Source organism: Aptenodytes patagonicus, chromosome 1 (assembly GCF_965638725.1).
Source record: "Aptenodytes patagonicus chromosome 1, bAptPat1.pri.cur, whole genome shotgun sequence".
NCBI lineage: Eukaryota > Metazoa > Chordata > Aves > Sphenisciformes > Spheniscidae > Aptenodytes > Aptenodytes patagonicus.
The window spans coordinates 90,139,073-90,166,976 of NC_134949.1; the positions used below are offsets into that span (position 1 = coordinate 90,139,073).

Here is a 27,904-nt window from a genome sequence, read left to right on the forward strand (position 1 = left end):
GGCAAGTCTTCAACTGCAGCTCTCTATCTCCATTTCCAAGTAATCCCCCCCCCCCCCCCCCCCCCGCCATGTCTCCAGGGCTCTATCTGTGCTTGCTGTGTTGCTATTTGCTCAGTGTTTGTCCTGCGTGAAACAGTATGCAAAAATGACGACAGAACTGGCTCAAAATGTCTTAGCTGTGTAGACAAACGAATGAAGAAAGAAAGAAGAAGCAGGTGAGGTGTTGTGGCCTGCCAGGGCTGTGGTGCTCCTGCTCTAGGGAGACAAGTGTTGTAGGGGAAGTGGAGATCCTGTGTCTGGTTTTGGGGTTTCCAACACAGGAAAGACCGATCAACTGCAGCAGGTTCAGCAGTGGCCAGCCACGCTGGTTGGGGGCTGGAGCCCACATCTTGCGAGGGACTGGGCTTGCGCAGCTTGGAGAAGAGACGGCTTTGGGGTAACCAGACAGCAGCTACATAACCTACGGAGAGGTTACCAAGAAGATGGAGCCTGGCTCTTCACAGCGATGCATGGCGGGAGGATGAGAGACAACTGCCATCAGTCGAAACAAGGGAAGTTCAAGCTGCATATAAAGAAAAGCTTTTTGACCATGAGGGCAATGAAGCAGTGGAACGATCTGCCCAGTGAGGCTGTGCAGTCTCCATCATTGGAAGTCTTCAAGACAAGACTGGATAAAGCCCTGAGCAGCCTAGTGTGATCTCAGAGCTGACTCTGCTTTAAGCTGAAGGTTGGACTAGTGACCTTCTGAAGTCCTTTCTGACCTGAATTATCTTATGACCCTGTGATCCTAAGACCAGGGGGGACAGCCAAAGAAAACTAGCTCTCCCTCTCCCCTACCAGTAACCACTGTCTCTTCATACACCCCATCTTCTCCCTTGTAGCAGCCAGCCTCGTTTGCCAGACCTTAAAAAGCAGCAGCTCTTGGTGGCTCTGATGTATTACTCAGGGTGGTGTAAGGAGGTGCCAGTTTTAGAGAAGACAAAACAATTAAGACCTGTCCCTCCTGCAGCCCGAGCTCTCGCTGGCTGCTGTGGGGGCCATGCGAACTGGTGACTGCTTTGGGGAGGGAAGGCTTCCAGGATGCTCTAGGAGAGGAGGAGATGTTAAGTCCAGGGTCACGTTCGAATTTCAGCGCGTGCCTCCTAGAGATTTCCTCCTGGCAGGACTTATAGTAGAGCAGTCGCGGAAAGGGAAAAAAAGATTGCCTTTTTTTGGTTTTTTTTGAGGAGAGATGAGAATTCAAAGTAAAAAAAATCAAATAAAATAAATTGATTTTTCCCCCTGCAACTTCTGGAAATGCAGAGCAACTTTCATTAGTATTCTGTAGCTAAATGTTTGCTGCAACTCCTTCCTCAGCAACAGCTTTTGTGAAAAATATTAATATTTCAGAATTTATAAGTTCCCCTCACTAGCTCTAGCCACAGGAATACAAAATCCTCCCTTACTTTTGGCCCCAAACTCCTGTGTAATGTTGCCACACGGTGTTTCACAAATATCACTACCTTCACCAGGACAGGGATGTAATCCTTTCTATCCCCAGTGTAACACGGCTCAGAAGCATAATGAACAAATATTTGTTACACATTTAGAGGGTTGTATATGAAAATTGCTAGAGGTATAATTTATGAAAGAAGCATATAAAACAGTTGCAAAAATGGCTTTTCTTTGTTCTTAAACACCTTGTTCTTTTTTCCCCCCATGTGTGGGAACTACGACCCCTTTTTTAACATCTAAGGAGGAAAAGGAGCTGTGAAGGAACCCAGTCCCCCTCACCCCCCGTTTGTTACCTTCAAATTGATCCTGAGGTTGGTTCTGCGGAGAAGGGCTGGCATTTGGTTAAACACAGACTGGGCTGAGCAAACAGGTTGAAAACTCCCTTGGACTTTCTCACTTCCAGCACTGTCAGCCTGCCACCAGCCCGGCTCAGTCGACCAGCTAGCAGGCTTTGCTCAGCAGGCTGCTTCGGCCAGATACCTGCTCGGGGTCTGTGTCTGCTCCAAGAGGAGGAGGACCAGGAGGAGGATGACGGGCTTGCAGGTAAGGGGTCGGGCGCGGAGGACCAGGAGGAGGATGACGGGCTTGCAGGTAAGGGGTCGGGCGCCCACAACCCACCAGTGCTGGCTGTGGACGCCCCTTCTCTGCTGACACCAGATTCTTGGCATCTGTTTCATTTCCATGTGCCCCTCTTTTGTGTTTCAAGGTGTGTTTTTAAAGCTCTCTTGGGATAAAGGATTTTGCTGTGTTTTGTCTATAAACAGGCTTTTCTCTCCCTGTTCTCCTTTGGAAATCATTCTTGGTCAGGCTGTCCCAGCACAGGACCTCTTAATTTGGATTTGTCCTTCCCCCACCCTCCGCATGCACCCCTCCTCCTGCCCTGGCTGCCAAGGAGGTGTTTCCCCCTCAGCCTATGAAATCTGGCTGGTAACATCTGCCCAGATGTTGCAACCCTGGCCGCCATCTTCCCCAGCAGCCCAGGGGAGCAGCGTCTCCATCCCAGGGCAGTTTCTCAGTCCCACACAGAGGGCATGCCGGCACACCGGGGCTCCGGCCGTGCCCTCCTCTCCGAGCCCCAGTGGGGCAGCCAGGAGGAGCTTTCCCTGCTGCCATTTGCCAGAGCATGGGGGAATTTGGGGAGAAGGGAGGGACGTGACGGGTTTATGGTTCATGCGTAGGACTGCCAGTATCACAACCCCGAACCTCATCGACACCTCGCTGTGGCAGCACAGGGGGCCAGCCACCCCGGGGCCATCGGGGCATGTGAGAAACGCTGCAGCAGGCAGGAGCGGCAAGGGCTCACCCCAGGACCGCTGCGGGTGTCGAGAGCTTGTGCAGGACCATCGTGTTTCTCCCCAGACTTCGGGGCTGTCATTGTTACTAAGCCTTTTCCTAGCTCTGGATATGCCTGACACATACGTGTGTGGTCCTTCACCGCCTTCTGCGATGTTCATTATTTTACATAGTGGTCTTACAAGTCTTCTTATTCATCTCTGAAGAGTCCTGCCTTCTCATACAGTAAAATTTCGCCATGCTTCTTCCTTGCTTGTCCCTGACCCCCCCCAACTTTCACCATCCTCTTTCAGCAGTGGGGCAGCCTAGCCCCCATACCGCTCCAGATGAGTGGCCTGACAGCACCCTCTGTCTCTGTCTCCGACTCATTCCTAGCAGACCCTAACACCTTGTTGGCCGGTGTGACTGTGGCTCCAGGTTGAGCATAGGTCTGCCCAGAGCTGGCCATGGGAACGGGCTGCTCTGCCAGTGCCTTCTCTCCAAGACATCATATGCATCCATACCCCATCATCACCTCTCCCTAGCCCATCTTCTCTTTGCATCTTTCCTCCAAAAGTGTTGCTTCACCCTTCCTCTCCGCTCCTTCTGGCATCCATCCTTCTCTTCCCTCCTCCACCAAGTGCCCTGACCCACCTTGGAGCTGGGCAGGTCCTTTCAGGAAGGGTCTGGCCCTGGACCATCCCCGGCACTTTTGGAGCAGAGAGTTGGCGAGACGTCAGGGTGATGGCAGCTCCTGCCGGGGATGTTGGCCCTGCGGCACCAGGGCAGCATCGGGGCAGAGCTCCACTTTGGGTGCTTTGGTTTTATCCCACAAGGAGGCTGTGGAGCCCCACGCAGAGGGTGAAAGACCCGCCCTGCTCGTTGCCCCGAATGCTCATGTCCCTGTTTCTGCGGGTTTGTGTTAGACGCTCCGGTGTTGACTGGTCTGAGCTGATACAAAGTGCCATGCCTTTTGTCTAGAGGTGAATGTTGTTTTCCTGTGTCCTGCAGCAGGAGCTGATAGAGGAATGTATTATGCAGCATTTGAAGAAGGGCCTTAATTATTTTGCAGTCTATGTGTTCAGACTTCAAATGCGTTTTTCCCATGCCTGCTGTCTAATCCAGTGAACAAAAGGTTATGGTTTATAGGTCAGAGCACGATACCCATTGCGAGCACTCTGCTTTGCATCCTGGTTATTCCAATCAATGGGTTTTGCTGATTTTCTTATGCTGTGCTGGGCTTTTATCTCTCCCATTTTATTGAAAAACAACAAAACAAAAAACAAAGTGGAGTCAGATGAATTCCTAAGATCCCGTTTGCTTAAAAAGCAACAGAATCACAAACAAAATAACAACAGTAATTAAAAGCAGAAGTGAAAACAAAGGACCACAGAGAACTCTTTGTTTTACAGAGAAACCACCTGCCCAATTACCAGAATAGTGCCCATCAACCTACCCAACCTGGAGATACTTAGAACATGGCTAGGAGCTGTGGAGACCAGGCGGAGACTTAGAGGGAGGTCACTTTGGACTAAAAACACAGTACCATTTCATGGAGAAGGGTCGGTTTCCATCTTTCCAGATTTTTTTCGCTCAGGAAGGATGCTCTGGTGCGGGTGCGGGGCGGGCAGAAAGGGGTCATTTCCCCTGGCTTGGGGCCACCCTGTGCAATGCAAACTGAGAGGTGGGAGGTGGGCTCAGAAGGTCAGCAGGGAGAAGGGCCATGCTGTGCCTGGCCCCTGTGCCACTGCTCCCGACTGACCTGCATTGGCAGGGTCCCCACATGGTGCTCCAGAGCCCTGGAGCACGACACCTCTGCTGCACGCTGGGAGCTGGTGTGGTACAGCTATTTTTGGCAGCTCAAGTAGTGTTTGACACTGACCCCTAAGGACATGGAGAGGAGGGAAGCCTCTCTGAGGTCTGCCACAGGGAAAGACAAAATGAGTGAATGAGAAAAGCCACACCGAACATCCAGGCAAAGCCTTGGAGCCACACTCAGGGTGATAAATCACCGGCAGGACGACATCCCCCCTCCCGCGGCTGCAGTCTTGCCAATGTCTTTTTTTCAGCCCTCAATGCAGTTACCTGAGGATTAATTTTTTTTTTTTTCTTGGCAAGGAAGAATTGATTTGACCAAACAATGATGCAGCAGCTTCTGCCACCACCCTCAGGGCAGCGGGACGATGCCACCCTCTCCCAAACACTGCCTCTTCCCTGCCTCAGCTCCCCTGCCCCAGACCACCCAGCCTCCTGCATCACTGGACGGTGACCAGCGGCTCTGCAGCCCCCGGTGATGCGCAGCCGAGGAAGGCAGCGGCTCTCCGTCCAGCCCAGGGGGAAGCCGCCTGCATCGCTGCACTTGGGAGCCAGCCACCCGTGCAGGGCCAGGCGAGTTGCTGTGCAGCACCAACGTGGGCACGGAGCAGCTGCTGGCACGAGATGCTTGCTGCCGAGTTGGTTTTCTTTCCTTCCCCTGGCCCAGCAAGCAGAAGCAAAGGGGCTTTGGGGGATGCGGATGGGCAGGCCAGCTGTGCAGGTCGCCAGCTTTTTAGCCTGAAGGATGGGGGATGGATTTCTCACAGCAAAATCTCTGTGCCTCCTTCCCCCCTTGCCCCCAGTGTGGCAGGGGGCTGCCGGGGAGCACACGCTGGTTACCAGATACACAAACCCACCAAAGAACCACAGGCTGTGCCCTCCCAGTTCTCCACCAGCTTTAAGTTGAGCATTTTGCAGGTGATGCTCAGCAAAGCAGCCTGCATGTTGCATTAACCCTCTCCTTGCTGTGCTAATGGCAGAGCCTGCTGGGCCTTGCTGGCTATGCCTCCAGAAAATCAGCATGCCCCCCTTCTCCTCCTCTTCCCCCTTTCCTCCCCTTTTCATCAAGGCTGCCCCGCAGCAAATGCTCCCACCACCTTTACGTTGCTGGCAGAGGAAGATGCAGTGCAGAGGTCTCAGTTAATTCTGGAACTGCTGCAGTCCCATCAGATATTGCTGCATTTCCGTTTAAAAGAGGGGAGGAAAAAAAGAAAAAAAAAAGAAAGAAGTGCTCCAGTACAATACATTTGCCAAGGCTGCTTAGGTGACCTGCTGCTTTGCATATCAATATACTTCTTGCAGAACCCAGTGGAGAGCAGAGTCCTAGCGATGTACGTTCATTTGTAAGAAGGAGAGAAATATCCTCCCTGAACCAACGGAATCCGAGATGTTTTCAGGTTCAGGCTAAGCAGGGCTTCCAGCCAGCCTGGCTCCCCCTGGGAATGGACGTTTCTTGCAGGTGCCTGAGGAAAGCACACGGAGGTTTCAGGTTTGCTCTCTGAGCGTCTGCTACACTGGGAAATTTCTAGGGGGGCTGCAAATTGCACAGGGCTGAGAACCCCTGGGGGAAATAATCCAGGCACTATAATAATATAATAAACCAGGTATAGGGTCTTTGTCACTCCACCTTCGTGTCAGACCTCTGCCTCCCGGGGTGTCGCACCGTACTGAGGGTGGGTGCCTGCTGCTTGCTGGGGTTTCTCAGCGCTGGAGCCCCCCAGCAGCTGCAGGGGCACAGCAGCACTGCAGTGCCGCAGCCACCCCGTCGCAGCAAGCGTGCATGTGTCAGCCAAGTGTTGGGACTCCTGGGCTTTGCCATCCCAGCGCCGCTGTGTGAAGGCAGACAAGTAGCCCGGCTACTCTTGCAGTTGATAGAGGGGAGTATTAATATTTAACTCTCTCCCCAGGCCACGGAGCTGAACCATTGATCGCTGCCAAAACACCTCTGCGTTCACGCAGAGTTCAACAGAGTTGCTTCATGCCTTTCTATAGCATCTGAAGGGACGGTATTTACATTTCTGTCAGTGCAAAGCTAAGGTCTCTGTTATACCTGCTTCCCTTGTGTGTCTCAGGTTTACTGTGGGGCTTTTCTCAGTGCCGCAAAGCTGAGAGCCGCATCCTCCGGGGTCCTGTGGCTTTTAGCCACGCTCTCCCTCAGACCACAGCAGCTGTAGGCAGAGCAGGGATGGGAGCAGGTCTCGTCCGTCCATGAGTCTCTCAGGTATACATCGCCCTAGAAAACCGGATTATCACCTGGTAATGGATTACTTCTTGCTTACTACCATGGTGGACAGTTCATGCCCAACTGGGCGATACTCATTTAGGGCAAATCAGTGACATATAGTTTAAGTCCCAGCCGAGTTTCCTTTCCTCCCCCATCCCAACTGCGTCCTGACCTTTTTCTTGATGGTCATGGGGATGTATCACAAGAACCTGACAACGAAACAACTCCCAGTTTCAATCCCTGAGCGTCCGAGGGCCATGACTCAGTGCACGAATTTGCAAAGCAGTCTGCAGATTTTGGAAAATCCGTGATTCAAATGAAGTCAGATTTAATTCTGATGGTGCTAGCACACCTCCATAATGTTGTTGCGCAGTTCTTCTTCCTATACATCACCCTGTTGTTCTTGAGTCTGACTGTACATGTGATATTTGGCTTATTTCTCAAGTGCCTGCACGGTGCAGAATGTGGTCAAAATGTACATGCAGATTTAGCAGAAGAGCAAATCCTGTCTCTGCTTCTCAGTCCACCATGCGGTTAGCTAATGAAGCGAACCCAGGAGCTGTGAAAATGGTCTGTGGCAATACACAAGTAGATCACTTGAGAAAGTCTTAATGCATACAAAGAGCCTGAAAAAAAGCATGGGAAGTGGTGGATGGGTTGTCTGGAGAGGTTTTGCTTGTGTTTTCAAGAGACTGATGAGTTGTGTGGTTTATTTTACAGTACATGTCGGGATTTGGAAATGAACATGTTTCTGAGGATCCACGCTGTCCAGGAGCTTTACCGGAGGGACAGGTACTGAGTTTTTTAAAGCGCTTTACTAAAATGACATGGAATAGAGTGAATATCTGTTCCCTGGGCTTCTTTTCATCTTAACATGTTTCCTTTCTCTCTGCCACCACAAAAGTCTCTAGGAGCCTTCTTTATGCAGGACTGGAATAATAAGATGCTGGCAAAAATCAGAATTAAAGATTTCCATTCATACTTTCTATTTTTAAGTTACTTGTGAGCTTCCAAGTTTCACCTAGGGGGTTATGACCTGCCTAAATTACCTCCGCTCAACACCATTTTTTCCAAAAGGAGTTTGCAATAGAAGTGGCTCAGCCACACTGAGAAGGAAGACATCGGCTCTGGAATAAACCGGAGCAGAAGTTTGAAGCTTGGCAGAGAGACATGCTCACGCAGGAGAGGCGGCTTTTGGGATTTCTGTAGTAATTGGGTTCGATGAAGCTGGCTTATAAGCCTTTGGCAGGAGAACATCTTCTTTGCAGGGAGGGGACATGAATGCCTGTAGTAATAAACCGACAGATTCACTCGTAAAAGTAACTTCTGAGCATGTTAGATTAAAATAAATTATGTTGAGTTTTTCTGTTTTAAAGAAAGGAATCACGACCCATGTGATGCTAGCCACTCAGTCTGCAGAGGCAAGAACGAAATCCTGAAGAATTAGAGCTCTCTCATCTCCTTTACACTGGTCTCCTTTACACCAGCACACATTTTGAGGCTGACTGTGCCCTCCCTTGGATGCCCTGTAATCTCTTGGACTTGGATGGCAGCATCTTACGCTCAGTCAATGACATCCCTTGGTGCAAGTCAGCTCCTCTTCAGCCTCTGTGCAAAGAGGCCAGCAGAATTAAGGTCAAAGAGCGAACTTCGCCCTTCGCTTTTCCTGAGTTTTCTGGATCTCCCCAGTTCTGATGTTTTACATGTTGTGTGCCAGTGTGGATAGTAACACACAACACTAGAACACGTTAAATGCGTATATATGTCCCCTAGGTCTGCATTGCAGACTATGGTGTGCCCACAAGAAAGAAAAACTGCTGTGCTGGATCAGACTGATGGCTCAGCTGGTGCAGCGTCTTGTTTCTAAGACTGGCTATAGCAGATGGGTGCAGAAAAGATGTAAGAAAGAGGCACCTTAAAACTGGGAGATCAATAGCGGTGACTGCTGGTCGGAACAGGCAGTGGGCTGTGGTGGATGTGCTCCTCGTGATTTCCCAGTGCAGCACCACTTTCCAGGCGAGGAGACCCCTCGTGGGGTACCCTCACATGGACAGAGTTTGGACTCGGTGTCAAAAGAGTTAATAGAAAAATCTGAAAACAAGTTAGACAAAAAAATCTCCAGTCCCAGGGGTGGATCCTTTCTCCTCTGCAGTATTTATAAGACTGGCATCTGCGGTAGTGCTGGCTAAGATAAAAATGACAAGGGCTATTGATCCCCCTGCTTCACTGCATACCCATACTGACAAGATGGAGTTTGAGGGCTGGAAGCTACGTGCGTTATGAGAGCTTTACCTCTTCCTTCTGCCCACCTGTCAGGGCAGTGTTTGATACTGTGTGGATGGCTGATCTGCTCAGCCGCAGCAGGATGACAGGATGCTAAACTAGACCTTGCAGGAGGGAGATGGGATAGCAAATGGTGTATGACTGTCTCACCGGGGTATTTCCTGCAGTTCTTGGATGCCTTTGCTTCTTGCTGATCTCAAACAAATAGATGCTGGCCTACTTAGATCAAAATGTTTAGTTTCTGTTCTCTGAAAAGGAGCAATCTGTCCTTCAGTTATGAACTCACAAGAGCTGCTAAACCTGTGCTAGTCACACCTACGGCTCTGCAAAGGGGAAAGTGCCCCCTTTGTACTCCAAAGGAGGACTGTCACTGTGCAGAAGCCCTGTGGAAAAGCAAAGGCTCCCACACAGGTCACTCCCGCTCTTGGGCAGCAAACAGCGCTGGCAGGAGGAAGCAGCATGCCGCCGAAATGCCTGCTCTGGGCATCCCTCCCAGAGGGCAGGAGAAGAAGGGGGCATTTAGTGCATAGGAGGGAAGAAGCAAAGGTGCAGCTGCTGCGAGTCTTTATCAGCCCTCCGGAAAGCCAGACAGACATGATGCTCCGCAGCAACCCATCTGAACACTTGCTCTCAAAAAAATTTGAGCATAATAATGGTCTGCTTTGCAGCCTGCAAGCATTGGGAATAATCCCCTTTTCCCTGACATTCCTGTCGCCGACCCTAGCGAGCACTGCTCCATACAGCTTGCTCTAGCAGCGGGCGTGTTGCCCCAATGGCTGTTGCCGACTCCTTAGGGCACTTCTGTAGCCTCTTGCATATGGGAATGGGTTTTGGGGTCTGGCTGGTACCCACGGGGCATCCAGCCTCACGGGAGCAAGAAGATACGACTACCGGGGCTGATGCACAGACTCAGGAGCACAGTCCTCCCCATGGCATCGGGGTGCTGGGTGCCTGCCACAGCCCTCTGCTGGGGGTTCCAGAGCTAAACCCTGTGCCGATGCCTCTCACTCCTTATTTTTCCTTCTCTTCCCATTCAGAATAACCCACAAGTCTGCCCGTACGGCCTGTACGCTGAACAGCTCTCGGGCTCTGCCTTCACCTGTCCTCGGCCCACGAATAAGCGAAGGTATCGTGACCCCTGGCAGTGGATGGGTGATGTGGGGCACTTGGGGCGAGCAGTGGGCAGCGATGGAGAGACTACCTCTGTTCCACCAGCGCTTTCTGCGAGCCCGGGCGGGTGGAGGCGGTGAAGGATGCATCCGAAAACCTCCACTGTGTGCTGGGAGAGGGGCAAGGGCAGAAAACCACAGGAGAGGGAGAGGATGGTCGGGTGGGGCGAGTGGGTTGTGAAAATGCTGAGAAAGAGGGTGTCAGGATGGGGAAGAAAATGGTCTTCTGAGCGAGGAGAGGAAGGGGAGGGTATGTTCACGGGCGCCAGATGGTCCTGAGGGGGCTGTGTGCTGTGCAAAACAACCTTGGGGTCTCAGCCCTGATGCTACTGCGAAAACATCACCACTGTGACTGGCACTGGTAAGCACCTGATGGACAGTGTCAAAACCAAGCCTCTGAGCAGGACTCTTCCCTCCTCCTAAGGGATGCTCCTGCATGCCGGCTGGGGCCGGTGAGGTGTTAGCTCAGGTTGTACCTGTTTTGGGGCTCAGACCAGCGCCAGGCACCCAGCACGCTGCTTACCACCCCACGTTCCCAGCAGTGCTAGGGACAGCTCGTTCCAGCTGGCAGCAAACATCCCGGAGCTCTGTCCTGGTCATTGTGCTCCAGCCATGACCAGGTTGCAGAAGATGGGTTTCTCATTTTGCTTCTTCCATGGCGGCTTTTCTGTCCCTTCTGTTGTTCATTCAAATGAAAGGCAAATGCATCATCTGAGCTGCCTAGCAGAGCTCTGCTCTCCAGGCTGGTGCCAGCTCGCAGTGTGCGTGGGAAAGGGATGAATCATTGTTTGCCGCACGAAGATGTCCTTGATGGAAATTTTCCAGCTCTCAAGGGAGAGCTCCCTCCTCCCCTCTCCCACCCACCCAAACTGCAACCACCGCTGTTAACACATCAAAGGCATCGGCAACCCTGCCTAGCTCAGGCTTTCCTGATTACCTCTGCTCTCCAGCCTGATTAAAAGCCCAGCTTCAGGCTTGGCTGCGCCTGTGCACGGCGTGCGGATGCCGGCCGCAGCCACTGGAGCGGCGGGGGTGGCAGGGGCTGCAGCCATGGGCACAGCAGGCAGCAAGGAAGGAGAGTGATGGTCCCAGGCAGTGATGGAGGCATGGGGGACCTCCTACAGCAGTAGGAAGCGTCATCCCACATAAAACTCTGGTCTTCGCTGCATGGGCTCGCTGGTGGTCCTCTGGGCATGGCCAGCCAGGCATAGGATGCTACGTTCAGTAATCCGTCCAAATTCAGATCCTGGCTGTGACCTTCTGTCTCCTGAAAGCTCCTCTGCACTTTCAGTTAGATACTGTGCTCGTCCCTGTCTTGTCTGAGCTGCTTTGCAGCTGTGTTTAAATAGGCTTTTTTTCCACCTCAGACATTGCTGTATTTCAGCTACAGATAAAGCTGTATTTTTATTTTTTATACACATCTATATATGTGTGTGTTAATGTAAACATATGTAATTATATGTAAACAAACATGTAGACGTTTACCTACATAGAACAGCATATATTTGTATTTAGAGCCTACAATAAAAAGCCATCTCTCTGGAAGTCTCTGGCTGTGAGCTGGTGTTTGATATTTAATACACCTTTTGGTCCAGTGGCCATCAATGTAAATGTTATTCATGCCTTTAAGAGTTCAATCAGCTGACAGCCACCCAGAGGGTTTAACCTCTTCCCCAGGCTAATCCAGGTCTTTTCCTTCTTTGTAGCTGGCTGTATCGGATCCTGCCTTCAGTCTGCCACAAACCCTTCAAACCTCTCGAGGAGGGCCACTTGACACACAACTGGGATGAAGTTGAGCCTGACCCCAACCAGGTAACCATGCTGGAAAGGGCCCTGGTCCTGCCAGGAGGACAGTCAAACATTAAGCTAACCAAGGGTGCAAAGGCACTGAGCTGCAAGAGGTCTGTGGAGAGCCGCAGGGAGCTGGGGGTCTGGCCAACACAGGAGCTGGGTTCTGACTGCCACCCGTTGTTCCTCACCTACGGGTCATCCAAGGAAGGACAGCCCTCAATGTGATGCTTGTTGCTTCCCACCTCGATTGATGCTTGTGCTGCTTCCCAGCACGGCCGCAGTGTCACAGGGTTTGGTCTGTGCTATCTAGCATCTCCCTTGGGGGTTCCTGTTGGCCACCTCTCAGGCTGCTCTCTCTTCCCCCATCAAAGGCTCATCATGCCCCAGCCTGTCAGGCAGAGCAGCAGCGTGTCTCTGCCATCCATCCCCTCCTTCCCTGCGCTTTCGGACAGGCTGCTGGGTGCCAGCCCGTTTCTCTGCAGCCCTTATGGGAAATCAAACTTCATTCTGGAGAGTCACGCAGAGACACAGCATTTGTCTTCCTCTGTTATGGCCTTGCCATCATCTTTAATCATGATTTCTTCCCTGCCAGCCCCAGAACATTTGGCTTTGCTAATCTGACTCTCTCCTCCTGCCATTCTCCTCTCAACATCACCTCGTGGTGATCGGATTTTACTCCTCTCGGGTTTTGCCCTTTAATACATCATCATTAGCTAATCTCCAGCCTCCCGGCAGCCTTGCCATTTGTCTAAATACTTCCCCAGTTCTGCTGGAATATGTTTTCCAGCCACTGACCAAGGAGCGGTAACAGGCTCATATTTAGGTCCCTTTGGTGCTCCTTCCCAAATGAAGCTCCGATGACTTCTGTTACACCTCATCCATCCCCGATGCCCTTTCGCAGCCTGCATCTACCACTACGGTTATTTATGATTACAGTAATTCCAAGATGCCCGGCTTTCAAGCATCTCAAGCCATTTATGTGTAGTACCTCTTTTACCTAAGGGAACAGCAACGAAGCTCCTGCCCACTCTCTCTCTCACTGCTTTCAATGGCAATCATCAAGCCCAGAGGGGTTATTTCCTAGCAGCAAGTGGGAGCCGTCTTCCTGCTTTCCTTCTCATCCTCTCTGAAGCAGAGCCAGAGACCAGGTTCAGTTTGTTGGACAAGACTGACGCTTCCATGCAGTGCTTTGTGTTTCACCCAGCCCACTTACGGAGCTTTCCCGATTGTCATCCATCTAAAAGGATGGCCATATGGAGCCGCCTTATGCAAAGATCATTGAAGTCAATGGGAAAAAATACCCTTTAATGTTGCCCAAAGACAATGGCAACAATTATAAAGGGCACCGGGGACAAAACAGAAAAGGGGACAAAGGTGATGAAAAAATATGGCATGACATCCATGCAAGAAATGCTGAAACAGAAGAAAGCTCTCCAGCCTGGAAGAGAGATGACCAAGGGAAGATATGATTGAGAGACAGGGAGAAAATGAATACCAATAATGAATGTCACGTTAAAACAAAATAAATGCATAAACTGTGAAACTTCTTGCCAGAGGATCCAGGTGGGTTCAAAAAGTGATTGGACAAACCTTGGAGAGAGAAAACCTATAAAGTAATAGTAAGCACAGAGGTGCCATAACTCAGGAGGCTCACAGATCATACAGCAGGGAAACACTAAAAGCTTCCCCATTTTCAGCACCTGGTGCTGGCTGCCGCTGGCTATCTTGGACTGCTCTTCTGGCTCAGGGAGCTCATTCTTTTCTTGCACCGGTGAAACCCAAATGCAGGAGAGACGGGCCGGATGAATGGCCTGCAGAGCCGGGCAGTGGCTTTGCAGTTTGCCAGCGTTTTGGAGGAGAGGGGCCAGACACCATTTTCAGTTGTGACCAATGGGCTGGATGACAAACCGATTTCCTGCTCTCCTTGTCCCACAGGAATGACAACCGTGGAGGTGTCCTCAGGGACGAAAGTGAAAATGAAGCTGTTATGCAGGAACTGCACTATACTTATTACTTCAGCTGCAGATTTACTGTCATCTTCCATTTTCCTCAGTGAGAAAAATTGCTTCCCTTTAGACCATCTTTATACCTGACATTTATTTATCTTCTTTTGCCTGTTCTCCCTCCCTCTCTCTCTCCCCCTGGTCTTCAGGGTCTTCTTTCTTTGTCCCTCCGTGTGTCCTTTCTGTCAGTATTTCCCAATGGTTTTTGTCAGCTGGGTCCCAATTCCCTATCCTGAAGGGTTAAAAAAAATCATTAGAGGAACAGTTCACGTTGAGATGCCACTGCTGGCCTTCACAGCTGCCACGAAATGAACGGGAGCTGGGGAAGGCCCCACTGCTGGGGGTAGCAGCAGGCTCTGGAGCACCTTCTGACCATGCTTTGCATTGGCTCTGGTTCATGTCTGGAAGGCTGTCTTGGAAACCAAAGGAAAACATGCTTTAAAGAAGTCCGAAAGCAAAACCTGAGGTTCAGCATTATCTCACTGGCTCATCTGTGAGGTGTCGATACCTCGCAAGGGTCACATCTGATCTGCTGGTGGGTGTGTTTGGTGTCTCCATCCAGAATACACAGCTTCTCCAGCAGCCTCTTCCCCTCCGCCCGGCACCCCAGCAGTGTGACCCTGAGCAGGCACCGGCATGGAGCTTCCCAGGTCTCCCGGGGAGGAAAACGTGCCTCTGCCCGGCAGCAAACGGGATGGGGGGAGGAAGGGACGAGGGATGGATCCAACCCAGGATCCGACCCAGGGCCGTTGCGAGGCTGTGGTGGTGGCACACCCTTGGGAAGCAGGTGGCTTCGGAGAGCAGAGCGGAGAGGGCCAAGCTGTGGGGCCAGGCCTGGGGTGCAGCTGATTAAATAGCAATGAGCCCCTGCTTCGCTCAGCTTTACTGGCAGATGCACTCGCTGGGCGCAGGTGCCTGTTTCCTCCCGAGGCCGGCTCTCCAGGAGAGCCTGACAAGTTGCCTGGGCACCCACATTTTGATTTGGGTTTGGAAAACTTCCATGAGGCTTGGGGGAATTTAATATCTTTGTATCCCTTTCAAATTTAGCTGAAATTTCATATAGTTCAAAATTTTTGGGAGCGGCAGGCACAGACACGGAGTCCCATAAACTTTGTTTTCTCAGGGCACCAGCCTAAAAACATGTCAAGAACCGCCAGGTCAGGTAGATAAAAGCAAGAAAATGTTCTTGTGGACGCCCAGAGTCACAGGCACTTCCATCTGGGGTCAAGTGTATCGATGCAAGGGATATATCTGGCATCTGGCCACGTCAACATCCTCCTAATTTTGGGTGTTTGGGTTGGTCCGCAGTGAACCCCCCCCGCTGAGGGGCTCTCAGCCACAGCACCTCATTCCCAAGAACTGCAAAGACCCTTAATATGGTATTAGCAGTAATAAATACTTTGGACTCCTCTGGCCCCTTCTGCCTGGGGATCTCGACAGGCTTTGCAAGAAGTAATTAGTGCTGCTCGCAGCTCCCACTCACGCAGGTAGAGATATTTCTGCTTCGGATGTGGGGAAAATGAGGTGGAGGAAACAGGAGTGTTATGCTCGGGCCATGGAGGGAGTGAATCATCCAGCGCGGAGTGGAGCACAGGACCGTGACAATTTGGCTGTGGAAAGCCTGCTCATCTGAATGTCTTTGCTCTCAACAGAGTTGTTAGTAATAGAGGAAAAGACAGCTTTTAAACAGGCTTTTTTTTAACCTTGGCACTACACAGGCCTGCCAATTATTTAACAAAATTATGATTAAAACCAAAAAAAAATCTCCATAAATCAAAAGAAACCTGGAAACCAAATTAAGCAAGGCAAAGAGGAAAGAGAAAGCTACCTCAGCTAGCAGAGGGCAGGGAAGCAGGGGGACGGGGGTCTGCTTTCTTTTGAATTGCCACTGTTTTCGTTGTAATGACTGGCATCGCTTTCTTGCTTTTTGTTTGCTGCAATCTAGCTGCGATGGAAACCTTTCGAGATCCCGAAAGCCCCTCAGAATAAGCTGGACTTTGTGAGCGTAAGTCGGGGGGCCAGGGCATCCGGGCATCCTCCATCTCTGCTCCCCCTCGGGGGGTAGCGGGGCACACGGGATGCTCAGCATTGGGCTAACAGCAGCGGTTTTGACACCGCTGGGCTTGCGGAGCATCCATGGGAGGGGAGAGGATCCCAGATTTCGACCAATTGACAGTGGACTTGATTTTCTTCATTGCCTTTCAAGGAACTCGTCAAAAAAAAAGCCCCAACCCTCAGCTCTCCCCAGTCCCTGGGCTGGGAAACACCAGCTTACATGGATTTTTAAGAAACCCTTAATATGTTAAAGAAAAGCCAACACATTTGGCAAAGGGCCATACATGGAAAGGCTGGTAACGGGAAGCGGGGAGAGGGGGTGAGCCCCTGCAAGGGGGTGGGTTGAGGGGAGGAGAAGGGGCTGGCCCCTGCCCCGCTGCCTGCCGCTCACTCCCAATGCTTTGGGTTTGCCCGTAGGGACTGCACACCTTGTGCGGCGCTGGTGAGCCCAGAGGACGCAATGGCATCGCCGTCCATATTTTTGTCTGCAACACCTCCATGCTCAACAGGTCAGTGACTGCTATGCCGGAGGCTCGGGCTGCCCCAGGCTGGCTGCCTGCACGTGTACGTCTGTCGCCACTGTGCCTGAGTCCAGCTGTTCCCAGCGTCTCTGTCTCTGTGTCCCTGTGTTCCTGTATGCACAGGTGAAGGTGTTCACGGTGTCCATGGCAGGTGTTTGTGAAGCAGGTTGTGCTCCATGGCCAAGCACGGGGGGAGTGGGTGGGGAGCCACCAAGAGAAGGAGGGAGCTGGACATGGGGATGCAGCAAGAGGGGATGTGTTGGATCCAGATGCTCTCATCCCAGGAACCGGAGCTGCTCCTCAGAGGTCAACACGTATGCAGCCTCTGATGGGCATCGCTACCCATGGGGGAAGTCAGCCCTGCTCCCCAGTTTACAACACCTGATGCACCCATGGCCAAAAAGGCAGGGACCTGGCAGAGGTCGGAGGAGATCCTGCTTCCAGGCCATGCACATTAAACCTTCCTGCCTCCTCTGCACCGGCCCGTATATTAATAGCATTCACTGACCTGGAAATAGCATTTCTGGTGCCAAAGGGGAGACCTCTGCCATGCCAATCTCCCAGCTCAAAACTCCCAGCTGTGGTCGTGGTGTGTGCCTGGGGCTTGCAGCACCTTGACCTTCCTGTTCTCCTTTTTCTTTAGATGCCTTTATAATTCAGATGGAGACTTCCTAATTGGTGAGTTGATGCTTCAGCTTTTCCTTTCCCCCATGAGGGTCTACCTGGCTTGCCACCTGCCTGCCTCTTGTTCCTCTAGAGCCCTACAGCCAAGACTTGGAGGGGAGGGTTGGCTTCACCCTCATGCCATCCAGATTTGGTGGTCTGGCACCAGCTGGGCTGCTGGGTGGGTTGCACGTCTGTGCCAGACCTCAACTTTGGTTTTGAGCAGTGACCCTACTTCCTTAGCATGGTGCTCAGGGAACGTTCCCCAGCACTCCCCAGACCGGTATTAGGCACACCACTGGCGGAGGTTTTCTGGAAAACATAAGCCTCAGGATTTCTGAACAGTTTACAGCTAGATGCCTTCGTTTCTTCAGTCCAAGAGTATTTGGCATTGCAGCTTAGCTCCCGTGCTCTGCCAGCCTCAAGCAACCAGACTGCCACGATGAGTGTTGAGGTTGGCACATAAAGTGCACTCATGCCGAAAAATATTCTGAGTGGTATCAGAAGCCTGACATTTGCTCGTATCTTTCTTGACCGAGGGACAGAAATGCATTGGGGTCACCAACAGAAACAATTCTCCCATAAAATAGCTATAAAAATGTTCTGACTCACCTCCCTCACTACTGTGAAGTAAAAGTGCTAGGACAGGGTTTGTAAATCTGCTAGCTTTTCAAGTCAAAATGTGAGCTCTCCTGTGCCAGGACAGTCCAGGAAAATAATGCAGATGTTAGTATAGCATTACTTCTACCCTTAGGAAGCAGGGAGAATTAGCTATTCCCAGACATCTCACACTGCCGGGGTCATGACAAGGATGGGTACGTGCACCATTTTACATGAAGATCATGATAAGGACAGGTATGGCCCCGAGTATATCAAGACCCATTTATCTGGACTTAGCGTCTGTGGCACAAACCCTACATCAAGGGAATGCGAGGTGATGGACGGCTTAACCTCACGCAGGCACCTGCTGTGATGTGGGGGCAATGGGGCTGGTCTGGAAGCTCTCCTTCCAGTGCAGGCATCTCTGCTGCAAGGCTCTGCATGGGAGAGGGAGCCCGGTCCCGCTGTGAGGCAGGGTCAGAAAGGCCCCATTGCTCTTCCTTGGAGCCCGGGTGTTCTTGGTGGACAGAGAGGAAGGCATTCACCACATCGCTTCAGCTCCTCTGCCTGCATTGTGTTTCCACAGTGCCCCAGCAAGGGAAACTGTTCATCACAACCGAGTTTGGGAAGATGCTAGTGGAGCCCAACGAAATCTGTGTCATCCAGGTAAGGGCTGACTGCACCTTGCCTGTGGCTCAGAGCCCGACGTTGGAGCAAGCCAGCTCCTGCATTCAGCTTTTCGTGGTTTGTCAGGAAAGTCCTGGGATGATCCTAGTATCTTCCTTTATTTTCCAGCAAGGAATGCGTTTCAGCGTGGAGGTGTTTGGAGAGACCAGAGGCTACATTCTGGAGTTGTACGGGGCACACTTCGAGCTGCCTGACCTGGGACCCATTGGTAACAATCTCCCATCAGACCTACAGTGAATTTCATAGAGACAGCCAGGAATTACGAGCCCCGATCCATCCTTTTATCTCCCACATAATAAATCCTCCCGTGCACACACTCCTTCCCAAAAATGCTTTCCATCCCGGCACTGTTATTCCCCAGCAGAGCAAGCATCCCCCCAAAAAAATGTGACACCCCAGTTGTCCCAAGATTCCCCTGGGACTGAAGGGACCATTTCTCTCCCCTTTTTCCCCTTTCTCTCTTCCCTTCTGATCTGGGAGTTCCCATCTGCTGGCTCCGAATCTGTTCCTACCAAAACAAACTCAAAAGGCCATCATCACTGATGCCCCTTACTTACGGACATGGCATAAACTGGAGTAATAGGAGATAATTTACCCAGTAAAAGGAAAGGCAGATTTCAGAGGCAACAGATATTCTTGAAGCCCCATTTTAGATTTAATCAAGTGTTTTTCCCCCCACCTCTGTGAACAGAGGCACCTTAGAGCTCTAGAGCCTAGAGTGCCTTAGTGTCAGAAGCTGTTCTCCTTGGAGAATTCAAAATCAATAAAATGAGCAGCACAGGACTGGGATCAGCAACACATTCGCATCTCTGTGTTGTGCTGCCAAGGTGGATCTGCCTTCACTGAGCACAGGTCTAGCTCTCTCACGGATCCTCTCTGCCAGCTGCCTCCTGGTCTGTGCAATGTCACAGATCGCAAAGGCAGAGCCTCTTGCTGCCACGACAAAGATATTGCGAGGGTGCACGGCACCTGAAGCCCCGCCGTCCCTGCTGTGATTTCCCAGCCAGCTTTCCGGAGGTGCTCAGCTCAGGTTATTTCACCTTCCTTATCCCTGGAGTACTCGCCTCCAAACTTTCCTTGCTGAGAAAAACACCTCCTGGTTACTGCTACTAAGATCGTCTCAGGGAAACAAGTGAAACTTCCCTTGTAACAGCTAAAATAACAACAAAACCGGTACCAATAGTTCTCCACTTTCAGACTGGTGTTTTGGGGTTGGGTGTTTTTCATTTTAGGTTGGGTTGGGTTTTTTTCCCCCCACTGGACTGGGCTTGTTTTATAGCTCTCAGTGAGTTCTAAAAGACTGGCCATGCTTGAAGTAAACTGACTAGGTGTTATCAATTAGTAACAAGCTTGGCGTGGCCCATCTGCATTCAGAGGGCCTTTGCAAACATCTCATGGCCATAACAAAACTGAAGCCGGTTGTTCTTGCAGTAGGGAACCAACCCAATTTGCAGCCATTTAATGGGACCCCACTCGAGCATCTCTCCCATGTGACGTGCTGGGCACATCTCTTTCCGCATCGAGCCTACAGTGATTTTTCAGGAGCTTTCCTTTCAGCCAGCTGAGGTTACCTGCCTTCACCCATTTCTTGCGCTCTGTGCCTGCTCCACTTGGTTATTGATATTATTGCCCCAGCCCGTTTGTAACAAGTTTTCCCGTCAGCTAGTTTTTCAGACACTGTTGGACTGGGGTGGGGGTGGGGGGTTGGGTCTCCAGAAGGCAGGAATCTATTATAAGGTTTACTTTCTGGAGAAAAGAAAATGAGTGCACTTGCCTGTAAACCTTTTCAGGAGGTGGTAATTATGAGCTCCTCTTCTCACCACCTACCCGCCTTCCCCTCAGAGACCAAGATCCTTTGTATTTCAGTCTTACTTTATTCTAACTTCACTTTTCACTTGAAAAATGACAGCTGGAGAAAAGCACTGACTGTTAAACCTTAGCAGCAGGTAGTAATGTCTGCATTTTTATCCAAGAAATTCCAAACCACTTTGTAACAATAATACTAATGAGAAGAAGAATAATACTTCAGCACCCGTATGGTGCTTTGCACTTTGAAAATGCACTCCTCACGCTAACCAACCCCTCAGTATGCCAAGAGTCTGTAGGTATCACTAGCTCTTACTTTATTACTCTTTTTGCAAGCATTCAGAAATGTATTTGGCCCCCTCATGACATGCCTTGTAACTTCTGCACGGCTAAGTGTCCAACCGGCAGGATGTCCAGGAACAGAGAGCAATTCACCCTCCGTTTTTTGCTTCATTCCTAGCTGTTACATGCTTTTAATTGAGGATGAAGTACTAATCTTGTTCAAAAGGGAACTGGGGGAGACCTGTCTTAAATGACTTAAATGACTTGACTTAAACGCTAGGATGTATTACAATTACCTACTCACAGGAGCACAAGAAGTACATGACTATTTCAGGTTTCGTAGTGGGCCAAGAAGCAGTAAGGTCATTCAAAGGCAGAAGGGCACCCACGAAGCCAGGAAATTGTGCCAGCCTCTCACTTTGCTTGCAGGTTGCCCAAAGAGCTCTGGCATCTCTTTTTCTTTCACAGGAGCCAATGGCCTGGCCAACCCACGAGACTTCTTGGTGCCCGTCGCGTGGTACGAGGACCGCCAAGTGCCGGGGGGCTACACGGTGATCAGCAAGTACCAGGGCAAGCTGTTTGCAGCCCAGCAGGTGAGGATGCCCCCGGGAGAACAGGTAACACTGAAGCGCAGCGACTGCCAGTGCATGGCCTGGGATGTGCAACTCAGTAGCGTGCACGTAGTCTCGGGAGGTCCTGCTGGGTTAAGTGGAGCAGGACTGAGCTCTTGCCTTGTTGGGTCACTCATCTTCCCAGTTGAGGCTCCTCAGTCTGGAAAAAAGTGTTTGTGAAGACTTGGTTGCCCAAAGACTCAAGGATGGTCTTTGCCTCACTGTTTCCATACGTTTATAGTGACAGAGTAGAAAAGAGGAGCTGGGGCTGCTGTGAAAAGCCAGGGTTTCCTCACCAGAGAGCCAGTGTTGCAGCTGGCCTTGTTCAAGCACTGCCTGGGCACTCGAAAGCCCTTAGAGACCACACCCCAGAGGGAGGGCCGAGGCTCACCAAGTGGAAACGCTGAGGAAAACCACATCCTCGCAATGTCGGGCTGTGCCTAAAGGGCATCGTGCTCCAGGCTGCCGGTGTACCTCTCATCAGCACTAAACCCATTTTTAATCTGGGAGGGAGCGGTGCCCTGCATACGTGCAGCAAGTTGGAAGGCTGTGTATGGTAACCTTCTCTCTCTCTGCTTTGCTAGGATTTCTCCCCCTTCAATGTTGTAGCCTGGCACGGGAACTACACGCCGTACAAATACCATCTGGAAAAATTCATGGTCATTAATTCCGTTGCTTTTGACCACGCGGTAAGTTCTGGAGCTGGGCAAGGCAGAGCAATGCTGTGTGGATGCCGTACCATCCAAACTCACCCTGAGCTCCAGGGGCTCAGCGCCTGTTAAAAAATATGTTGTGCTCTAAGAAACAGTGTGAAATCCCTTGCGCTGCTTTCCCTGGGCCCAAACCAAGCTCTTATAAAGAAAGACAACCTCCTTTGTGGTACGGTACAAAGACATAACTGGAGATTGATCAGCTTCTTAGCTTTATGCAGCTTAGCATAGAATTTCTGCACCCTGGAGGAGAGCTGAATACTGAAGCCAACATACACCGTGCAACTCAGCAAAAAGACTTTTGCTTCGAATTCTTGCCTTGATTTATTTCTTGCAATTGCACAGACTCCTTCCCCTGGTTCCTCTGAGCCCAGCACTGAAATTCGTTCAAAGAGCTGGCAGCTTTCATTGCAATAATTTCTAGATCTTATGGAAAGTAATTAAAGCCAAAACTAATGTGAGCAGCTCTTCTAAAACGGAAGCCAGCCCAGTGGGAGAGGTGCCCGCAGTGATGCCATCTCTCGGCGCTGCTTCTGCAAGTGGGTGTGCAAGGAGACTGGAGCATTTCTAGTGAGACAACCAACAGAAAGTATTGTTTAAACTCTAGAAAAACCTGCCAAGAGAAGGATGGTTTTGGGATCAAAGCCCAGAAAATCACTTTACTGGACTAGAGGCTTCAAAAATCCTTGAAGCAAGCCACAATTCCTCTGCACTTTGTTCTCCCTGTTTGTAAACGAACAGGGCTGTGAGGCTAGATGCCTCCAGCAGGATGTTCCTGTCCTCTGTAACCGGCTGAGGAGGAGGTACAGTTTCATGGTAGGAGGAGTGCTGGAGACTGCTCCTGGAATTACAGTACCCCATCTTGCAGGGCTGCCCCTCCCCTGCATCTGGGCTGCTGGCTCCAAGGGCATCATTGCTGGGGCAGGGAAGGCTCTCCAAGGCTGCCTAAAGGAAGAACCGTCCAGTCCCATCACTTTTGTCTCCCACGTTCAGCACGGGATCGAGATGCTGGGTGCTGTCACACAGGGTCACAAATCTCACCCGCACCAGCAGGTGCAGGTGGTAAAAGTGTTTTGGCAAGGGCGGGGCTGTATCAGTCAGGTTTACCGGCTGGATGACCTGAGCAGATAGCTCTGAGCCCTGCTCTGTTTCATGCTTTTTGCTTTGCTTTTTTCAGGATCCTTCTATCTTCACTGTCCTGACAGCCAAGTCGACCCGTCCTGGAGTGGCACTCGCTGACTTTGTCATATTCCCCCCGCGATGGGGGGTAGCTAACAACACCTTCCGTCCACCATACTACCACCGTATGTCTGCTTTTTGTTGGTTGTGCTTGAGTACAGGACTGCAGGGAAAAAACAAGCCTCCATTTATTTGAGAGCACACACAGGGAAGAAGCAGTCTGATTTGTTGCCCTTGGCACAGTTAGAGTCAGCTTCTTGGAGTCAGCCAGTCCTCCCTGGAAAACGAACAAACCCAAAGATGTTCCTATTTGGAGCATCTCAGGAAAACTCAGAGGTGATGGGCTGGTGGTGTCTGCATAGATGGATGCGTCTGTACTCAAGGGGCTCCCACTGAGACCAGGTGCATATTGAACTTGGCATTTCACAAATGCATCAGAAATTGTCCTGCCACCCAGCCATGAATAGCTTAATATCTCATTAGAGTACATAGATAAAGAACAGGAGAAAGGAAAATACGACATCACAGGTGGTGAGAAGCAGACGGACGTAGAGCTGCCCAAGGCCACTCACATGGTGAGATCAAAGTTACAGCAAAGGATTGAACTGGCTCTCCTGAGCCCTTCTTCATCACCTGCACAGTGATGGAGGTACCTCTGGCATTTAAGAAGCCAGAGATCAGGAACTGGGCTCCTTCTCAGGCAGCTGGTTGATTTTTGGGGGATTTGATTGCCATCACCAGAACCGGTTTCTTTTTGGCAGTTTTTTGGTTTCGTCTTGGCAGAGCATGGCCACATGTTGCATTGAACGGGTGCTAGAAATCCAGTTGCCCACATGGGATTGCCCTTCCAGGGTAGGGATGAGGCAACCTGCTCTATGAGACTGAGGGGGAAAGCTTGCTCACGCTGCAGCCCTTCTGTTGACAGCTAAAAGGCCCCACCATCTCAGAAGCTATCAAGGTCACACTATGGTCACTTTGAAGTGCTGAGAGGCTTTCTGCACACTTGCTAACCACAGTTTAATAGCCAGCTCTTCCTGCTACTTAGACATATTTCCAAGCATCTTGGGGGCTGGCAGAATTAGTGGCGCTTGCAATCACAGTAGGCAGCTGTGCTGCTGTCCGAGTAAATCCCACAGGCAAAGTCCTGCCCTATCATTCTGCTTTCATTCCCAGTAATGAGTGTGACATGGAAACATGTCTCCTGACCGGCTGGGATAGTGCCAGGTCACAGTTACCTCTTTTATTAGACCCTAAAAGGTGAAACACACAGCCGGTTTACCACGATTAAGTTGCTGCGCATCAGCAGAGCTGTGCGAACTTTCCACAGACACGTTGTGTTGAACAACATGAACTTGTTCAACCTTGCTTAGTCTGTGGTAAAAGATGGCTGAAATAATAACTCTCATTCTCTCAACTGTGTTGTGAGCTGAGAGTACCCATGCAGACAGCTACCACAGCTACTCACTTGACCACAGTACCTCGGCCATAGGCTTGAGCACTAAATTCATGATGAGCAGGTTGGTTGTCTACTCCAGCCCAGCCATGGAGGGGCAGAACTTGAGTGGGTAAGGCAGACATCGCAACAGTCAATTATCAAGACACTGCATGCTAGTTCCCTCTGAAATTAGTGTGGTGATGAGAATCTTGTACCACTAGAGAGGTGCAACAGGACAGAGCAACTCTGGGGTAGGAGTAGCACAAGTTCAGTGCTGCTGAACGCTCCTCTCTGAATATTTTACAAGAGGCCTATTTTGTTTGCCAGAAATCCCCTGTTGCCTCCTCTTCTCAGGCGCAGTGGAAAGCCTGTGTTCAGAGAACTTTGGTGCACTCAGAGTCACGATTTTCGTCTTGCCTTAACTTTGCCCCAAGTGCAAATATAGCAATGGTGGTCCAAGAATTTCCCCCTAGACACTGTAACAATTTCACATACAAAGGTGGCTGTGCAGCTCATAAATACTGACTTCTCTTGGTCACCTTTCTACATCCCTGGAGGCTGTGAATTACTCCTAGGGTCTTTAGACCACAGGTTGGAAATGTGTCTGATACAGCTTTTATACCATATATTGCATCTGTGCCTGGGAGAGTACTTGTGTGATTCTCATTATGGTGAGACCTAGTATCTAATGGGCACTAAAGGATTTTAACTTCACAGCATCCTGCTTGTAGAGGACAACGCTATTTTACTGATAGGGAATGGAGGTGCGCCAAAGTTCTTGGGGTGACGCAGGAAATCTGTGAATGAATAAGAAACCGCACTCAGCTCGTCTCTTAAGCCCTAGCCTGGTTTCCTACTCACCAGCGCATTCCTCCTAAGCAATAGTATGAGTCCTGTTGCAGACGCATTGGCAATCCAGCTCTTAGGGTCTGTACAGCAGCCTGAGTGTGCCAAGCACAGTACATGAGCGAGTTCAATGAAAAGCCCATAACAATCCGGTCTTGCATGAGATACTGACAACTTGAGATGAAAATTAATAAATGTTTGCATACTTATATAGGCCAACTCTGCTTTGAGCTAAATTAGTTTTGTTACTAAACATTTCAGACCCTGGATTGTACTTAACGAAGACCGAACTAGAGGTTAAAAAGGGCTATGTATAACATAGCTACAGAAGCGTGTCCTGGTTTTGCAAAAACTGACCACTAAGCAGAATGGTGCCATATTGTTTAGTCACATCAGGTCTACTAAAGCTGAAAGCTTGGGATGGCAGATGTTAAAGTACTTCCCTTACAGGGAGCATAACTCAGTAAGTACCGAATGATTAGATATAGCCATCCTTACCTAAGTTAGTGGTGTATTACTCCATTGGTTTCAGAGGGTCTACTTAAAAGTGTTCTTCCTTGGGGAAAGACAAATTTGGCCCCTTGTCTTTGGGCATACAGTGGCTCTCGAGAAATAAGTAAATAATGCACGAATCAAAAGCATAAGGTACTGAAGCGCCTGGCTAGACTGGAGGTGGTAGAAGAATATAGAACAAAATTATTTCAAATTTATAACCTGGGACAGCAGACCGGGCTCTCTCACCAGACTACTGACCAGGCATTTTTGCCTCAGTGCCCATAACACAGGGATGATCATACTAAACTTTCTTTCCAGCGCTTTAAGATCTCTCACCCGAGTCTGTAAATATCAGGTTACACCATGCAGTCCATATGCAGGTGTAGTACTTACACAGCTCGAGGTGGTAGGAAAAGCACAGGTCTACCGGCATCAATGCACCTTCATTAGGGAGCTCTCAGTTTCTGAATCCAGATAATTAAGAGCAGAATAAAACCTGTACAGCTTTACAAGTATCGTCTGTAGGTTCCCTGATGTCCTCTCTTGTGATGCCCTGCTTAGGAACCTCCACTCCACCCACTGCCTGGCCCAGCTTAGCTCGTGGGTTTCAAGGAGCTCACAGCCCAGCTGTGATGCCTCCCAATCACACTGCGTTGCAACCTCTTCTCCATGCCTCCTGCAGGGAACTGCATGAGTGAGTTCATGGGGCTCATCAAAGGCCACTACGAAGCAAAGGAGGAAGGCTTCCAGCCTGGAGGGGCCAGCTTGCACAGCATGATGACTCCTCACGGGCCAGACGCTGACTGTTTTGAGAAGGCAAGCAAAGCCAAGCTGGAGCCTGAGAGGGTTGCAGAAGGGACCATGGTAAGGAGCCAAGGGAGCCAGTAAGGTTTTGAATACAGCACGGCATACTGCGCCTGTGCCACTCTCAAAGTACAGCCTAGCTTCTTGCTGGCAAGTTGGACCAAACGGCTGCAGCAGTCACCTCCCTTACCGATCAGCACCACTCAACTCCCAGGAGCTCCCCTGGAGATATACGATGCCAGGCAGCTTTGATCATCTGCCCACATAAATTGTCGCCTGAGCAGGAAGCTGGGAATTTTCGTGCTGATTAATTTAATTTTTGTCTTAGCCTATGGACAAAGAAACGAAACCCCTGACTGTCCTCCTTTCTCCACCCCCTAAAATCTGATGATGATCATCAACAGAACTTGAACTAGAGCTTTTGGAACAACCTGGCCTTCCTGTGTATGCAGGGAATCCAAAGTCACTCCTGAGACCTGGTTAATACCAGCATTGCAATGCCAGCTCTGAAGAGCTTTCTCCCCCCGGGTTGATCGGGCTGGAGGCAGAACTTGGCAGGGCTGGACCATGTTTGTGGCAGAGCAGAGCCACCTTGCCTGGATGCAAACTCTCACTCTCTTGCCCTAACCTACCTTCCCTTTTCCCAACAGGCCTTCATGTTCGAATCGTCCCTCAGTCTGGCTGTCACCAAATGGGGTCTCCAGACCTCCAACTGCCTAGATAAAAACTACTACAAGTGCTGGGAACCTCTGAAAAGCCATTTCAACCCTAAGCACAAGTAAAGAGAAGTATTTGTTGCTTGCAATATGTGAGCGAAGACGGAAATCCAGCATACCTACATGTGGTGGCACAGTCGACTGGGGCAATGCAGAGCGCTCCAGCACAGAACGGCATTTCCAGCAGCCACTGAGCCCCGAAAATGATCATCCCTATGTAACTTGGGAAATGCAGTAAAAACCCACCATTATTCTTAACTTTCAAGTATCCAATTAAAGCTTTCCTGGTGACACGCTGAAGCTCAAGTACTAGCGTGGCTCTCACTATGTGTAGTTGGTGTGAGTGCTGTACCTTGTGCGGATACGAGGTAACAGCCAGCCCCTGTTCACAGGGCCTCCTGAAAATACGACCTGGTGCATCTTTCACAGGGAGAAACTAGGGA

General features: G+C 50.5%; 1 protein-coding gene across 2 annotated transcripts; it reads left to right on the forward strand.

Annotated features, from left to right (window-relative positions):
* The first annotated feature begins 1,923 nt into the window (after positions 1–1,923).
* HGD (homogentisate 1,2-dioxygenase) lies at positions 1,924–27,761 on the forward strand. 2 transcript variants are annotated; one of them, XM_076348491.1, is made up of 14 exons: positions 1,924–2,037; positions 7,526–7,597; positions 10,126–10,214; positions 11,964–12,069; positions 15,997–16,056; positions 16,524–16,615; positions 17,271–17,305; positions 18,477–18,556; positions 18,686–18,785; positions 21,134–21,258; positions 21,861–21,965; positions 23,164–23,290; positions 26,624–26,805; positions 27,396–27,761. In XM_076348491.1, exons 1-14 carry the CDS (start codon positions 2,023–2,025, stop codon positions 27,525–27,527), a joined length of 1,320 nt encoding a protein of 439 aa, XP_076204606.1. In that variant the 5' UTR covers positions 1,924–2,022; the 3' UTR covers positions 27,528–27,761. The 2 variants fall into 2 exon arrangements, with proteins under 2 accessions (XP_076204606.1, XP_076204597.1); XM_076348482.1 differs by lacking the exon at positions 1,924–2,037 and adding an exon at positions 2,060–2,085.
* Positions 27,762–27,904: the final 143 nt, after the last annotated feature.

Coding starts and splice junctions, on each gene's coding strand:
- HGD (XM_076348491.1), top strand. Junction 18,557..18,685: donor ACGAAATCTGTGTCATCCAG/GTAAGGGCTGAC, acceptor TTTATTTTCCAG/CAAGGAATGCGTTTCAGCGT. Junction 18,786..21,133: donor GCCTGACCTGGGACCCATTG/GTAACAATCTCC, acceptor TTTCTTTCACAG/GAGCCAATGGCCTGGCCAAC.